This window comes from Oryza sativa, chromosome 3, assembly GCF_034140825.1.
Source record: "Oryza sativa Japonica Group chromosome 3, ASM3414082v1".
Lineage (NCBI taxonomy): Eukaryota > Viridiplantae > Streptophyta > Magnoliopsida > Poales > Poaceae > Oryza > Oryza sativa.
The window spans coordinates 21,258,613-21,275,030 of NC_089037.1; the positions used below are offsets into that span (position 1 = coordinate 21,258,613).

General features: G+C 37.1%; 1 protein-coding gene across 1 annotated transcript; it reads left to right on the forward strand.

Annotated features, from left to right (window-relative positions):
- The first annotated feature begins 1,714 nt into the window (after window positions 1-1,714).
- LOC4333268 (elongation factor G, mitochondrial-like) lies at window positions 1,715-16,207 on the forward strand. The gene is made up of 20 exons (NM_001402182.1): window positions 1,715-2,244; window positions 2,885-3,106; window positions 4,465-4,586; window positions 4,679-4,829; window positions 6,082-6,153; window positions 6,446-6,541; window positions 7,051-7,139; window positions 7,258-7,324; window positions 8,387-8,425; window positions 8,559-8,619; window positions 8,762-8,871; window positions 8,956-9,030; window positions 9,104-9,172; window positions 11,316-11,437; window positions 12,872-12,997; window positions 13,087-13,207; window positions 13,323-13,423; window positions 13,754-13,814; window positions 14,750-14,803; window positions 15,775-16,207. Exons 1-20 carry the CDS (start codon window positions 1,834-1,836, stop codon window positions 15,877-15,879), a joined length of 2,274 nt encoding a protein of 757 aa, NP_001389111.1. The 5' UTR covers window positions 1,715-1,833; the 3' UTR covers window positions 15,880-16,207.
- Window positions 16,208-16,418: the final 211 nt, after the last annotated feature.

The following is a 16,418-nucleotide window of genomic DNA, read 5'->3' on the forward strand; positions in this document are numbered from 1 at the left end:
TCAGCTGGGGAGGTGCCTTTGTATGGCGTGATTTTTTTTTTGTTGAAGAAATTGCTTCTGAAAGAGAGAGGGTATTTATTGGACTTCTTATAGGAGAAAAAATCACTGCATGGATTGTAGGAGTTTTTTTAGCTGTCGCTTATATAGCTATAAGATATGTAAACCTAAAAACAAAAAATAATTTTACAACAAGGTTTTACATTATAATTCTCCATGATTTTGTCAAATCCTATTCTTCCAATCGAAAGAGTGTATAACAATAGAATCCGGTGCTCATAAATATTACATGTACGTGGGTGTAATTAGTATAAATTTATATACGTGATGCTATTATTAGTATTAGTGAGTAATCTATGCCACTGGTCTTTGTTTGACAGCGTGTTAAGATGGTGTACTGTGTATATTTTTAATGGTGTGTGTATGTATATATTCTGTGTAATAGAAAAAAAAACTCTGTAGTCCTAAATCCTAATACTTGGATCGAAATGATCAAACGAAAAAAATGTGGGATAAGATTTAAATCCTACATAAAATCCTTCATTCTCTAAAATCTATCAAAAAAATAATCCCCCCTCTCCCCCGTTAGACCTAAGCATATATGAGATGTGAAGAACATCACTCTTCTAATCAAGCATAATCTCAAAGTTTAATTATCAAGTCCTTGTTGTAGAAAAAAAAGTGTTATGTTTGTTATGTTGACTATACGATTGCTACGCACTGAAAATACACATTAGTGCACTAATCGTGATCTTATCTCATGTTTACCTTGCAGTTGTAGTGCATCAAGATGTTTTATATTTTTTATGCTCGCACACATTTTTTTTAACTTTCTACACCATAAGTTTTAAAAACTACTATTAACTCGAAGTTTTAATATTGACCATGCCATCCTTGATAATAGGGGTGGACAAAATAAATCGAGAAACCCAAGAAAACAATAAAACAAGATCGAATATGAAAAACTTGAATTCTTAGTTGTCGATTCTTTGGTTAGTGGTAGCTTCGTGAAGATCAATTTTGCCATAGTCTTTTTGCTCAGGTACCTAAACTACTCAATCTATCTAAACTCACCAGTTTCGGCGATCCTTCGATATCACTAATCTAGCATTCCACCAACTCAAATCTCTTACTTCTAACCCTAGCCGCCTAACGGCAGTGGCTACCAACCCATCAGATCTGCTAGTCACATCATTGCTCCACTTCACCATCTTGTCATGTCTTCCTCCACGCTTCTGCTTGCACTTATCTCTATGTCAAGCCGTCACATTTTCCAGACTCCACACTGCCACCTTGTGCAACTATCAACACCATTGCCTATTGCCGCACCACGCTATCTGTGGCTCTATACTATCATCCGCGTTATTTCCTGTGCATAAATTTAGTTTACTTAGTTAGACCTCGGTTAACCAAACAGCTGATCTACACATTTTTTTGCAACAAAGATTGGTTTTTCTAATTTTAAAAACCAAAATTTAAAATACTAAAAAATATTAATCACGCGCCCATCCATAATTTGTAGCTGGCAGAATAATATTATTGTGTAAGTTTATAGTGTTGTGGTAAATAAAGACTTGTCATTGTCACCCATATAAACAATGTTACCATAGAGCACTTATTATTTCTAGAATTTTTAGTTGAAAACTAATAATAAGGTTTAAAGATTAAAAAGAAATCCCCAAGAGTTGAACAAATTTGCCCTCTTCATTTTTCCTCGACGGCCCAGCTCCCTCGACCAAACAGACCAGTAGGGTTTTAGGAGGCAACACGCCGCCCTGCGCCGCCGCCGCCGCCGCCGCCACCGCCACCGCCACCGCCAGATTCTCCTAAGCGGCGATGGCCATGGCACGGCGTTCCGCCTCCCGTCTCCTCTCCTCGTTCCGCCCCTTCTCGCTCCTCCTCCAACCGCTCGATGACGCCCCTTCGCTCTCGGCCGCGGCGGCAGCAGCGTCGGCCCGCCGGGGGATGTCTTCGGCGTCGGCGCTGCGGGCGCGGGACGAGAAGGAGGTGGCGAGGTGGCGCGAGTCGATGGACCGGATGCGGAATATCGGAATCTCCGCGCACATCGACTCCGGGAAGACGACGCTGACGGAGCGCGTCCTGTACTACACCGGCCGGATCCACGAGATCCATGAGGTGCGTGGCCGCGACGGCGTGGGCGCAAAGATGGACTCCATGGACCTCGAGCGCGAGAAGGGCATCACCATCCAGTCCGCTGCAACCTACTGCACCTGGAATGGATACCAGGTCCATCAAATTTCTGCCCGTCTCACTTATCTTTCTATTCGATTCGTATACATCCGATTGCCTGCTAGATCACCATGTTTTGGCTATCGAAAGGAAACTTTCAAATCGTTCACTAGTGTGCTTATTACTCTCTAGCAAATTTATAACAAATAGTATTCTCTTGATTGTTTACTCATGTGCTTCCTTGTTTAGTTGCTGATTCTAATTCCTTTTTGATAATCATATGCTAGTGAAAGCATTGTTAAACTAAATATGCTGGATTTGACTAATATGTGGTGTATAGTTTATATTGAAGCAATAATTAGACAATTTATTTGCGTTTGAAATAATATAATAGTAATATACTATAATTTATGTTTTTAACTTGTTATTGTCTCCCAATGTATTAGATTTTGTCTTCATATCCATTTTCTGTTAGTTCCAGGAGTATTTTATGGCACCTTATTCATTTATCTTCCACTCTATGCTGAACTTTTGTTTGATATTGCTTTAATATCTTGATAAATTACTACCATGCCACTATGTATAAAAAATACTTGAAAAGGTACATGTATAATGCTCTTTGGATCAGTCTTGGATTGCTTTTTAGGTTTTGGTATAAGTATTTGAAAGTGAAACCTCAAGATACAATTTTATGCAGGTTAATATCATCGATACTCCAGGTCATGTGGATTTCACTATTGAGGTTGAAAGAGCACTCCGTGTTCTTGATGGTGCTATACTTGTGCTATGTAGTGTTGGTGGTGTACAAAGTCAATCAATTACTGTCGATCGGCAAATGAGAAGATATGAAATTCCAAGGGTTGCATTTATCAACAAGTTGGATCGCATGGGAGCTGATCCATGGAAAGTTCTCAACCAGGTAACCATGAACTCTTTATCCTATGTTTTGCTGACAAATGCTTCCATTCTGGTGATACAGAATTTCTCAAGAACATTGATACATCAATATGACTAGTACAACGAAAAATTAAGCTGAATGTTTTTTATTTGATTTACTGGGCTGTCAAATGAGTGATGATGGGCTGTTCTATCAGATTGTATCAGGCGCTGAAACTCCCGATACACAGCTGATGGTATGTGAGAACTAGGGTTCTGAAACCAGTTTGGCTGGAATTACCAGCCTCCATCCAGTAACTGGCTGGTACACGCCCGATACCTGATTTTACCTAAAATTCAAATCCAAAATTTGGACTTTTCCCCAGTAACCTCAAACTGGTAGAATAATTCTAAATTTAATTTCATATCCTTCTGTCCAATAGTTGCCCTTATAACTGTTCCTTGGCTCTGGACCAGTTACTGGGCAGTAAACGCCGTTAATTTTAACTATTGTAACCCTGACCAGAACTATCAGACAGATACAATGGTTCGGAGGAGTTTCAGTGCCTCATAGTCCATCCATCTTGATGCATTCTGATGCCATCCTTAGAATTTTTATGATTTGGAAAAACCATTGTCCTCGGTGAACAGAAGTCAATCTTGCATTCCATTCCATGTCTGCAGTGTGCATTAGTTGATCTGTACAATGCTGCAGCCGTCAACCACACATCAACGGAAGAAATTTGTCTAAATTACTGTGGTGAAGCAGGACTGGCCAAAAATCATATGAGGGCCAAGAACACATTACGTAGAACTTTATCAAAGGAGGCCAGCATAGCATAATAAAAAAGTACAATTTGGTCTTTGTTTAACAACCTATCAGTAGATGGAAGGACAAGGACAAAGACCCTCTTTGGAGTCAACTAGACCGCTGCCACTTCTCTTTCGTTACCTTTTACTGCAAAAAATAGTTGATACTTGATAACAGAAGTGATGTTATTGAGTTGTATTTACTTGTAGCTTTGCCTTCTTGTTTTGATTTTATTTGCTGATATTATTGAAGATGGTAATGGAGCAACCTGTCGGCCTTTACTTTCTCTCCTGTATAACCTTATTAGTGTCTAGCACTTGTTTTTTAGCACCTATAAGATGCTACATGGACCATGATTACACTAACAGTACAGTTCTCGTGGTGAAACTACTGCAAAGCACCATTTACCTTATTCCATGGATTTTTGTCCCTGATGTTTTGTTCCATCTTATTCCTAGTTCCTGTAATTGATTTGTTTTTGGTCTTAACATTCCTTTTATTTCTGATGAGGCATTTCACAGTGATATGTTGCTATTTCCATAGCTGATAGCTTTCATTTTCTTTCTTTCTTTTCTTTTTTGCTATTGAAGGCACGTTCCAAACTTCGGCACCACAATGCAGCTGTACAGGTGCCGATAGGATTAGAAGAAGAGTTTGAAGGCCTGGTGGATCTTGTGGAGTTGAAGGCTTATAAGTTCGAGGGTGGTAGTGGGTGCGTCCCTGTTCTTTACAAGTTCTTCACCCTGAAGGTTATGTGCATTTGGATATTTCAATAACATACCTAGCCTCATGTTTAATGTGCAGCCAGAATGTTGTTGCATCTGATGTTCCATCCAACATGCAAGACTTAGTCATGGAGAAGCGGCGTGAACTTATTGAAGTTGTTTCTGAAGTAGATGATCAGCTTGCTGAAGCTTTTCTCAATGATGAACCAATACAAGCTAATCAACTCAAGGTTCGTTAATCATACTTCAATTTTTTCGTATATTATAATCTTACTCTGCCATTTAATATTCATGGAATTATTCATATTAAACAATATTTAAATGCCTGTGTATTGCAATGGATCTCAAATGCATAATACTATAAAATGTAAACTAGAAATAAATCGAAGTTCCTTATATAGAAAACCATTGAAGACCAATCAGTTCTCCACTCTCCAGGCTGCATCCAGATGTCCAATATTTTACTAAATCGAAAAGACCATAAAAGAACCATTATGCAGAAATTTTTTTATTTAAGTTTATGCCCTCCCATTCATATTTACATGACATTTAGGCCACTGCACAGGAAGTAAGGTATCAACTCATATGATCACACTACCATTGCTAATTTCTTCAACAGTTCATTGTGCATGGTTAAAAGTCTTTTGGAATAGATTAGCAATACACCGCAGAGTGAAAAGAGGACCTCCCCAGATGGCATGCATATTGTCTCAATAGTCAATGGAAGTCCGTAAAGTATTTAACATGAGTAAGGGTAACAGGGCATGCTCTCAAGCATTCTCCTTGAAAATGTAGAACCTCATATTGTTAAGCAAAAGAAAAAATACACTTGGCAATACTTTATTGCTGATCTGAAGGGGTACAAAATTCGCATCCTACCATCAAGCCCTAGAGAGAATCATGTGACCAGTCACATGCATATACACGGTGATGTACCCACCCCACGGGTCACACACATATGGATATACTATATTTCGAGGTGAGGCCACTGTCATTGGTTCAAACATTTGTAGGAGTAAATATATACTATGTCCGTTCCAAAATATATAAGGGATTTTGGCGATGCATATATTTCGGGATGGAGGTAGTAATAGTATATAAGAAGAAAATTCATCTGAAAAGCTGTTCCAGCTTAGGGGTGAATCATGACACCAATGATAGACGAAATCTAAGTATTTAAATTCAGTCTTCAATCATGTTGAAAACTTGTTATTGTTCCGGGCGGAGCCTGACGTTGGTCAGGCCTAGAGCTGAGCAATGTGCCCTTGGCCAGCCATGAAAAATCGATCAACTATGTGATAAAACATATTTAGATACTTTGTAACCAGATTTCCATGTTGAACTTTTCAACATTAGTGATGATATGATATTGTCTAGTAAATTTACTGACATGGATTTGTAGAATATCGATTACTTTATGATTTAGTCATTAATTAACTTTTGTGCTACTTTTGTCTTGATATCATATTTCATTTTGACCAGGCAGCTATTCGAAGAGCAACAGTAGCACGCAAGTTTATACCAGTTTACATGGGAAGTGCATTCAAAAATAAGGTTTTTTTCTGTTGTTCCTCATATTTTTTATTTAACTATTGTTCATCCTGCCATTGAAAATGGAATATTGTAATACCTTTTGTAGTAATAGAAGTCGGTTCTTAAGCTGAGTTGAATTCCTAATGATGTTTAAACATAATATAATAGTGTGTACAGCTTCATATTGCCCAGTGATTTTCCAATGTAATAGCAATCATGGGAATGGGAAAACTAACAACTGTGAGATTTTCTTTAAATTAGTTGCTGGATGTTTCAGAATTTGCATGAGCTTACATTCTGACTGGTTTCGCAGGGTGTCCAGCCGCTTCTTGATGGTGTGCTTGACTATTTACCTTGTCCAATGGAAGTTGAAAGCTACGCACTTGATCAAAACAAATCAGAAGAGAAGGTAGCACAAAATCAAGATATATTTAATAGGCAACTGTGGTGCAAATGTTTTTGTTTTATGTGCTTTACAACAGTTCCGATCTGAGGATGGTCTGAAAAATAGGTTGGGAAGGAAGGCAGATAATTTTATTGCATGTACCGATCATTTGCACTCCCTCCGTTTTTTTATAAGGCATATAGTTTTTCTAATCTTGTTTCAAAATATAAAGCCTGCATGCCAATTTTGCTTGTTTTCCTTGTTTGCACCTATTTATTATAGTCTCTCTCAAAACATATCTCAGTAGCTATTCTTTTCTATTTCCATTGCATTTAAAAGTGGGTCGCATGGCAATTTAAACTCATCTTTCTCTTGATTTAGTACTCTTCTTAATCCTTGTGCCCACTCAAAATATGCCTTACATTTTGAAACTGAGGGATTACAGTTGCCATTATTTGTAACAATTAAGTTATTCTTTTACACTTAAAGTTACTTTTAGCTTTCGCAGTGAATTATTCTTGTCTCGATGTCAGGTCTTATTGGCTGGAACTCCTGCTGAGCCACTTGTGGCATTAGCATTTAAGCTGGAGGAAGGTCGGTTTGGTCAATTGACATATCTAAGGTATCTGACAACTACAGACTAACCTTTTTGCAGTATCATGCGCTTTACTCTGAAGTAGAGTACATTGCTTTGACTTTATTTCTGAACTAACCTTTCCTTCATGTTGTTGTCGTTCTAGAATCTATGATGGGGTTATAAGGAAGGGTGATTTCATTTACAATGTGAATACAGGGAAGAAGATTAAGGTAAGATTTAATTCTTAGCTCAAGCAAGGCAGTTGAAGCAGTTGGTTCAAATTGTCGTTAGCAGGGATTTTTAATAATAAATCATACCACTATGTCCAATTTTATTTAGGATCTCTAAGCAACTATAGATTGAATATGTTGTGAAGACAACAAGAGGGATTTATTGTGATAGAAGAGTACCAATTACTGGTTTAATTATGTGCCAGAGCATTTTTTTCTTTATAAGAGCAAAGAATGCACACAATCTATTATAGCTATGATTACTATGGAGGTGACTAGCATAGTTCTTTGTGATGAATTTCAAACAATATAACAGTATGTTCTGTTTGGCCAACTCAAATATCTTTTTTTTTTTTTGTTGGGGGGGGGTGGGGTTGGGTGGGGGTTGACATGGAGAAGAATGGAGTTTTATACCTATTTTCAAGTTTGAATTCCTACGTATTAGGATGTCTTTTTCAGCTATCTAAACCTAAAAAAATGATTTGGACATTTATGTGGTGCTTATTTAGACATTAATAGCTTAATTGGTGCTTGTTTGAGTTCAAATTTGTTGCCTTATGCTTTAAACTTATGAACTTGAAAATTTGTTTTTACCTTTCCAATGTTGGAATTTAACTTTCGACTTAATCTTCTAGCCTGCTATGTAAAATATTTACTTGTTCTTTTATATTTTATTTTATAACAATTTAAAACTAATATATGAATGTTTAAAGTTATTGCTTGTTTTTGGTGATTTTGTTGAAACATTAATGCTGATATTTTTTAATTAAATTATATTTTTAATATTGAAAGCTTGTAATTTGTTTGAAATGTTCATGGTAAATAAAATTTTAAATATCCATTATTGAAAATTACCTATTTAGGAAAATTCTTTTTTTTTTACTTAGAAATGTGAGCATTTATGTTGATTCTAGCTTTTCTATAACCCTAATGTTTTATATAACTGTGTGATATGCATGGCATTTCAAATAATATGAAATCATTGGTAAAACGTAGCAATTATGCCAGGAATACATTAGATGCTCAGTTAGAGTTAAAACTTGTGCCATTATGTTTTTCTAGGTTCCTCGCTTGGTAAGGATGCACTCCAATGAGATGGAGGTAAGTTGCACCAGATGTTGTAACCAAAATAATTACTAAGTATTAGTTTGATCTGATCATTGGAGTTGATTGTTTCCTTTATAAGCAAATCCACCCCTAGGCTAATATCTTCTTTATTCTGTGGTCAATATAGGATATTCAAGAAGCACATGCTGGTCAAATTGTTGCTGTCTTTGGTGTTGATTGTGCGTCAGGTAAATTTTTGAGTGAAGTGTAGGGCCACAGGCTATTCAAGAAGTACCTCTGTCCACTATACTACCATGTGCTCTTCGATTTTCTGTTGACATTTTCGGATTTGTTCTGTGTTGGTCTGATTATTTGTTCTCGCATCAATAGGTGATACATTTACAGATGGATCAGTGAAATATACCATGACTTCCATGAATGTCCCTGAACCTGTGATGTCCTTGGCTGTCTCCCCTATATCTAAAGATTCTGGAGGACAAGTATCTACTTTTCTATTTTCAAGAATGCTATATTAACTTTAATACCATACATGTGACAAATAATTAATTAAAATAACATTTCAGTTTTCAAAGGCTCTGAATCGTTTCCAGAAAGAGGATCCTACTTTCCGTGTAGGTCTGGATCCAGAAAGTGGAGAGGTTTGTTTTGTTATCTGTTGTATTTTTCTAAATCTATCATTTGTGAACTTTAAAGTGTAAATTTTGATCGCAGACAATTATTTCTGGGATGGGTGAGCTGCATTTGGATATCTATGTTGAACGCATCAGGAGAGAGTACAAGGTAATGTATACTTAGGTCAATGGCATGATTCGTTCCCCTGGCTATATGTGCAATGCAATTTAGGATTGATGGATGTTTATTGTACTAAAAGCTTGTCTGTGTAAGGCTATATTACCAGTGTTTGATGAAATCCTCCTTTTACAGCCAAACTAGTCCATTCTTTTGTGAGATAATATGTCAATATCATGCCTAACTGGCCGTGGATTTGCCAGTTAAGGAAGCACATATCATGATATGCCAATTAAGGAGGTAGATAATCTCTGACCAACACAATAGGAAGAATATGTAAAACAGCCATAGTTATCCTGACCAATCACAAAAGATCATTTGCTACCTGTTTGGTGTGTTTTTGTGTGGGGGAATCATATAGCTACCCAGCAAACCTATTCTCAAAATCAAGAGATCTCAGAGCTGGATGTTACATTCAATTGTTAATAATACTATCGTATTATTTTTGGTTTGGTTTATCCCTGTATTGTCCTAGACATGAAGTTGCGTTAATGGTTTTATTGACCTTTTCCAATTTTTGAGGTGCTATTTTGATTAATAATTTCCAAACTTAAGTGCACTGCAATACATGGTTGTTAAGGCGGTAAGGCGACCTGAGGCGACCCACCCACGCCTTACCGCTATAGCGGTAAAGCGCTAAGGCATGGCTACTCCTTAATCTACGTGATTAGCAGCGATTAGAAGAGGGAGATAAAGAAAATTAGCCTAGCAGGCCAGCCCACAAAAGCTCATTAACCTTCATACCATCCCATGGTGAAGGAAACAACCCTAATGCCTGCAGCAGGTGTGTCTCTCCTCTCACAGCGCTGCCTCCAATGTCGCTTCTTCCTCACGTGGTCACGCCTGTACATCTCTTCTTCCTCGTGCTAGCTCTGCTCTATATGTGCTCCTTTCTCCCCTGATTCAGAACGAATCCAGGTATGCTTCTATTTGTATGTGCCCCTTCCCTTGATAGATCTGACACTGCTCCCTTGAGTCAAAATGAATCTGGCACAGGAGAGAGAGGAAGAGAGTGGAAACCAGAGCTGAGGAGTAAGATGGCAATGACATGGAGCAGAGAACAGGGAAAAGGGTATAGTTGGTGCTGCCTTCACCTCTCTCTTTCTCTCTCTCTGGGTTATGGCCTTAAGCCCTTAAGGCGGAGGGACACCTTAACCCCTCGGCACGCCCTAGCGCTATAGGGACGCCATAGCGACGCTATAGCAACACCTTAACAACCATGCTACAATATTAATGAAACTATAGTCTTTCATGTGGTGTATCTAGACTATTTACATACTGTTGGTGAAATTTTAAAATTGATTACATGGACTACAAATCCTTTGAGAAAGAACAGAGGGAGCATTTGAGGTCCCGTTTGATTTAGATTATTGAGTGGATTATTGCTGTGGATTATCTACTTGATTATAGGGACAAATTACATATTGTAAGCAATAAACTTAACAGATATCTTAAAACAAGTGGTCTAAGTAGTACAGCAGAAGAAAGTTTTTTGAGAAAACATATTTTCCGAAGCTTGGAGCAAATAACCCATTTCAATAATCCGGTGAATAATCTGAAAAGATCAGTAGTTGGTCCGCATTTTGGTTCACATTAATTATTGGCCTGAATTCTTGATACCGATGAGGTTCCTTGCTCAGATGGCCAATAGGGAACTGGCAGTAGGTTAAATATACAAAATATATTTTACACTAGTTTGGTGAAATATCATGGTGTTTGGTTTGAGTTAACAGATGGAAAGTGGGGCATCGTTATCCAATCCTCTTTAGTTTAAGTAATGGTGCGAGATGGTAACATGACCAAGCCATCCCTCATGGTGACAAGGTAAGAAACTGAAAAACTGGGCTATCCTGCCAAAGCTGTAGGGTGACCTCAATATGGACCAAATCATCTTAGGATGGGTTCACTCATATGTTCATTTATCTTTGTGATACTGTGGAGTGAGCACTAAATAGCAGAACTCAGATAAATTTCTCTGCACTGCCTGATGCCTGATTGAGCCACTGTTATATGATTGTATGCCTACTGTTTTTATCAATTGAACCACATCCCTATGTTGAAAGTTAAGATCATCTTAAATCCTGTATGGCTACTGAAACTTTCAACAAATCTAAGTCTCCTTCTACATGTGTAGGTTGATGCAAAGGTCGGAAAACCTCGTGTGAACTTCAGGGAAACTATCACTCAGCGTGCTGAATTTGATTACTTACACAAAAAGCAATCTGGTGGTCAAGGTCAATATGGACGAGTTTGCGGGTGAGCTCTTATAAACCTTGTTACTAATAACAATTTAATTCTCGGTTTAATTTGTGGGTGCATCTTCAACTTATTCGCTTCAAAAATATTAACTGGCTTCTAATACATATATAGGTTATAATGTTATATAGGGAGATATGTATTTCATAAACATGATAATTTGGAAATGTTTAGTGAGAAAATCTACTTCTTACCACTTCATTTGATAAACACTCTCTAGCTGAGCAGTTTACCATTCCTATGATTCCCACTTGTATGATGAGTATTGCATGGTGAAAACAGTACACATGAAGTGCACCATGGTTGGAGCACTGCACCTAGGCAATCAATTACACTGAGCAAATGTCAAATGCATTGCAAATCCATCTAGATTGTAGTGTTATTATTGCCGGATTCTGAAAAACAGTAAAAAAAAATCATTTTAGCTGTCAGCTGCTTATCGTAGACGGTATATTTGATCAATGGTTTAGTAGTCACTTAATTTGATTGGAAGGAGTGGACTTAAATTCATAATTTAGCAGTCACACTTCACCAAAACTGTTGCAATGCCCATATGTCACTTATATTTGATTGGAAGGAGTAAAATGTGTTTTTACTTCTGTTAGCCATTGTTTTGCTGTCTTGTATCATTTGGCTGCAACTTGTAACCATCTACACATGGTTCATCTGCACCTGGGGTTCTTTCAATTGGGCTCCTAGGCAATCCTTTTTTCTCATGGTAATACTCAATACTGGTTTAGTTGCACATGGCCTTGGTTTAATCTTCTATCCATATGTGCTTCATTTTCCTTTGAGCACGTGACTCTTTGGTTTTATTTTATTGAGTGTTTGAAATAGCATCTCCGATTTTGGTTCTGACCATGTTCAGTGCATTGACTTATATATGCTTTTATTATTTCTTTCATTTTCTGCTATGGGTCCATCTTTGGTATCAATTTCTTTATTTTTCAATTCGTGCATGAAATCAAAAGCCTGGATTGGGCATTTCATATTTGCGCATAACCATATAATAGGTGTTAGTTGTTCCTTATCATATTAGGCACTTGATGATGCCGCAGTGGACAAAATACAAATGCTTGTGCCCCTAGAGTTAATTAAATTGGTGATGGTACTTCCTTTCCTTGCATTACATGTTTATTTTGTTGGTCATAAATACTAAAATTTTACTTTCTCTGGAAGGGTATCATGATGTATGTGTAAAATACATCTTACAAAAGCTATGTGCGTGTATCTTGAATACACTGGTGCACGAAAGAAGGTTTAGATCCGCCAAACTCCGTTAGAAAATCAAAATCTTCTGGTTTACTTTAGTCCTTTTGCTTATGCCATGCTATCCTAAGTTCCTAACAGTTGTTATCTGGATACATTTATCGATTATTCTACTGAAGTTTGTTGGAGCTATCAATTGTCTTCACAATAAGCAACAATATGCAGGTACATTGAGCCTCTTCCATCAGAATCTGATGGTAAATTTGAGTTTGATAACATGATCATTGGACAAGCAATTCCTTCAAACTTCATACCAGCAATTGAGAAGGGTTTTAAGGAAGCTTGCAATTCGTGAGTCCATGTCTCCCATCACGTGTTAAAAGTCTATTTTGTTTGCAGAGTGATAACTTGTGTTTGTGTTTCCATTCTATGCACTGCAGTGGTTCGTTGATAGGGCATCCTGTGGAAAATATTCGAATTGTGCTGACTGATGGTGCTTCACATGCAGTGGATTCCAGCGAACTTGCTTTTAAGTTAGCTTCTATCTATGCTTTTAGACAGGTGAGACTTGTTATATTTGTACAATCAGCATTCTTTCAAGTAAACAGTGACATTAGAGTGATGAAAATACAAATCTTATAAATTGATTTGCTCCTTTTGTCTCTCCTTTTGCCAGTGTTATGCTGCTGCTAGACCTGTAATATTGGAACCAGTGATGAAAGTGGAACTAAAAGTTCCTACAGAGTTCCAGGGCACGGTAACCGGTGACATGAACAAGTGAGTGTTTGATCGTAACTTTGCTTCTACTGAAATGTATGGTTACACACTCTTAATCAGTTTCATGTGAAGTGTTCCTTTTGGGTTCAAGTTAATATTTTCCTGCCATTCACTGGAAAGACAGTCTGTTATAGTGCCATTAGCTGTGATGCTGGCATGTTGAGCATAGCACCGTATGCAATTGACAGTTTGATACCGATGATGGTTTTTAGCAAAATGTTACTTTTTCCTCATCTATTATGAAAATTTCCTTTTAGCAACTTGTTTGTCAAGTTATAACTATGCCTACTAAGTCTAAGTCTAATATTGTTTTCTTCATGTGGAAAACAGGAGAAAGGGTATCATTGTTGGAAATGATCAGGAAGGCGACGACACAGTTGTGGTTTGCCATGTATGTAAAAGCCTTGGTCCATATGATTTAATCTTGAAAATATAGTGCTTCATATGTTATTTGCTAGTAAGATAGAATGTCTAGGAGTTTCTTATCGAATTTTATGGTTAACATTCATCACTAGTAAGATGATAAGCCATATTAACAACATTAGTGGATCCTACGGCTCTTGAAGAGAAATACGTTTCAAAATGTCATCCTTTGTTTTATATGCTCAAGATGTCTGGGAATAATCCTGCAACTATTTCAAAGGTGTTACATTTCACAGGTCACACCTATTTGTGTTGAAAATTGTCCTTTTGTGATTCCTCGTTCTTTATCTAGTACCCGGTTGCAATTTGTTTGATATAGTGTGGTACTTGTTGTACAAGTATCAAAATTCCTTACAAGATTTATTAACATAAAAAAAGTTGGGCTGCTAAGAATGTGGCACAAACCATAGGGCATTATTTGTCCTGTATGAAAATTTGCAGCAAGATTGTCCATGGATAGTCACCTGTGCCTTGTAATGTTGATTGTTATAGGTTGATCTTTCTATGGCTTGCGCAAGATTTGTAAGAAAAACAATTGAAGAAATCAGAATAACATTGCGCCATTGCAGAACTAACCACAACACTACAGAACTTGAAGTGCCTTTGTAATGGGTAAATATGGTGGGCTGGTAGCATAGATATTGTATTAATCTACTCTTAAGAACGGCTAGTTTTGCACAAAAAAAGAGGTTCACTTTCTACTTCTTCTTTTATTGTGCAAAAGTAACTTCACTAGTTCGGTGATTTGTTCCTATTCAACCCTACATTATCACCTGATGTGTACTTATAGACAAGGAATAAACGTTTTCCATAGTTTGTAACATAGTTACTGTGAGAAGTACCATTCTCATTTTTTGTTGAGTTTAATAATAAACTAACGAATCACATCTCGCTCTCTTTCAGGTTCCACTAAACAATATGTTTGGATATTCAACAGCTCTTCGGTCAATGACACAGGTCAAATGTTATTCTTCTATACTTTGTCTATCTTTTATTTTATTGACTTATATATACCCAGAAAATGCTCTTTGTTTTAGTCAGTCAAACTACTCTGTGATAGATTGATAGTCAGCAGAAATATCCAATTATCATCTGGGCAGCAATGGCTATGATTTTCAAAAAGAGTGAAAAATTGCTACCAGAGTGAAAAATTGTCCCCTGTATTTAATAGTAGTGCATCATTGCTAGTGCATCATTGCTGTACTCCAAAAATAAATAGACATACTGCATGTGATATGTTGGCCAAAGTACATGCTCTGTTGATGAATTTCTGCTCTTCCATATAGTTATTGGTGTTCCAAAGTACTTATAAGTATGTTCAAAAGTATCTACTCTTGGTAACAGAAACATGTCCTGAACTATGGGCAGTTAAAACTCAATTCATTATCGAACATATAAGTTAGGAACTGATACATGAAAATAGTTTCCTTATATTGAAAACATATCGTTTTGGACATAATTCTAAGTCAAAATTTGAAACTTTGAACATTTATACCTTTTGCACTTTTAGTTGGATTGAATGGATGAGAATCATATCTATAGATTTGTTTCGGAAAAATACTCTCATAATATTTTTATTTCATCGGATTATGTGAATATGTTGCAATAGAAATTAGTGGCCAAAGTTGTATTTTGAGAACCATGTCAAATGTTTAAAACAACATGCTTCCAAAGCCAGATATTGTATAAGTTATGAAACCATGTCAATGTTTAAAACAACATGCTTCCAAAACCAGATATTGTATAAGTTATGAAATAATACTTTATAATGCTAAATCTATTCTGATTTTATTTTAAATAAATCAAGGTAGTGGTTTAGATGACATACTTTTTTTTTTACTCGAGAGAGTACGAGTGCCTGAAAATAGGGAGAACCGATGAGTGATATTTTGCGTATTTAATTTATTAGTTATTGTTGTGTCCTGCAGGGGAAAGGTGAATTTTCGATGGAGTATCTGGAGCACAATACCGTATCGCAGGATGTACAGATGCAACTAGTGAATACGTACAAGGCCAGCAGGGGCACAGAGTAATACAGAAAAAAAAGAAACAGTCACTTAGTTAACGTTGCATTTTGTGGCCCTTAATGATGCTAGGACATCACTAGTAGAGTGATTCTTCTAGATTACATAAACAAATTTTGGTTTCACTTTGTATGTTAACATTGTATTTTACGGCCCCCCGTTGTGATGAGCCATGACATCACTAATAGGTTTATACATGGGTTTCTCGATACGACGATAGAATTGTGATACAATAATCTGCACTCCTTATACGCAAACGTACGTGATGATCGAATTAGAGCAAGTTCTGTTTGGACAATGAAAATTTCGTTATTTCTTCAAGAAATTTCTGGTTTTGTGATTTGTTGTCCAGTTTTCTTGTGGTTACCAGGGAAGTTGTCTAACTGGCCCTGGCTCCAAAAGGTCTTTGCCAATCTAATCCTGCTTGCAAACAACCATGCGCATCATCAAAGCCAACAGCTTATGGGGTGTAGGCGGCATCATCAAAGCCAACAGCTTATGGGGTGTAGGCGCTGAAGTATTATTATCTGCGGGAAAATTCCCGACGT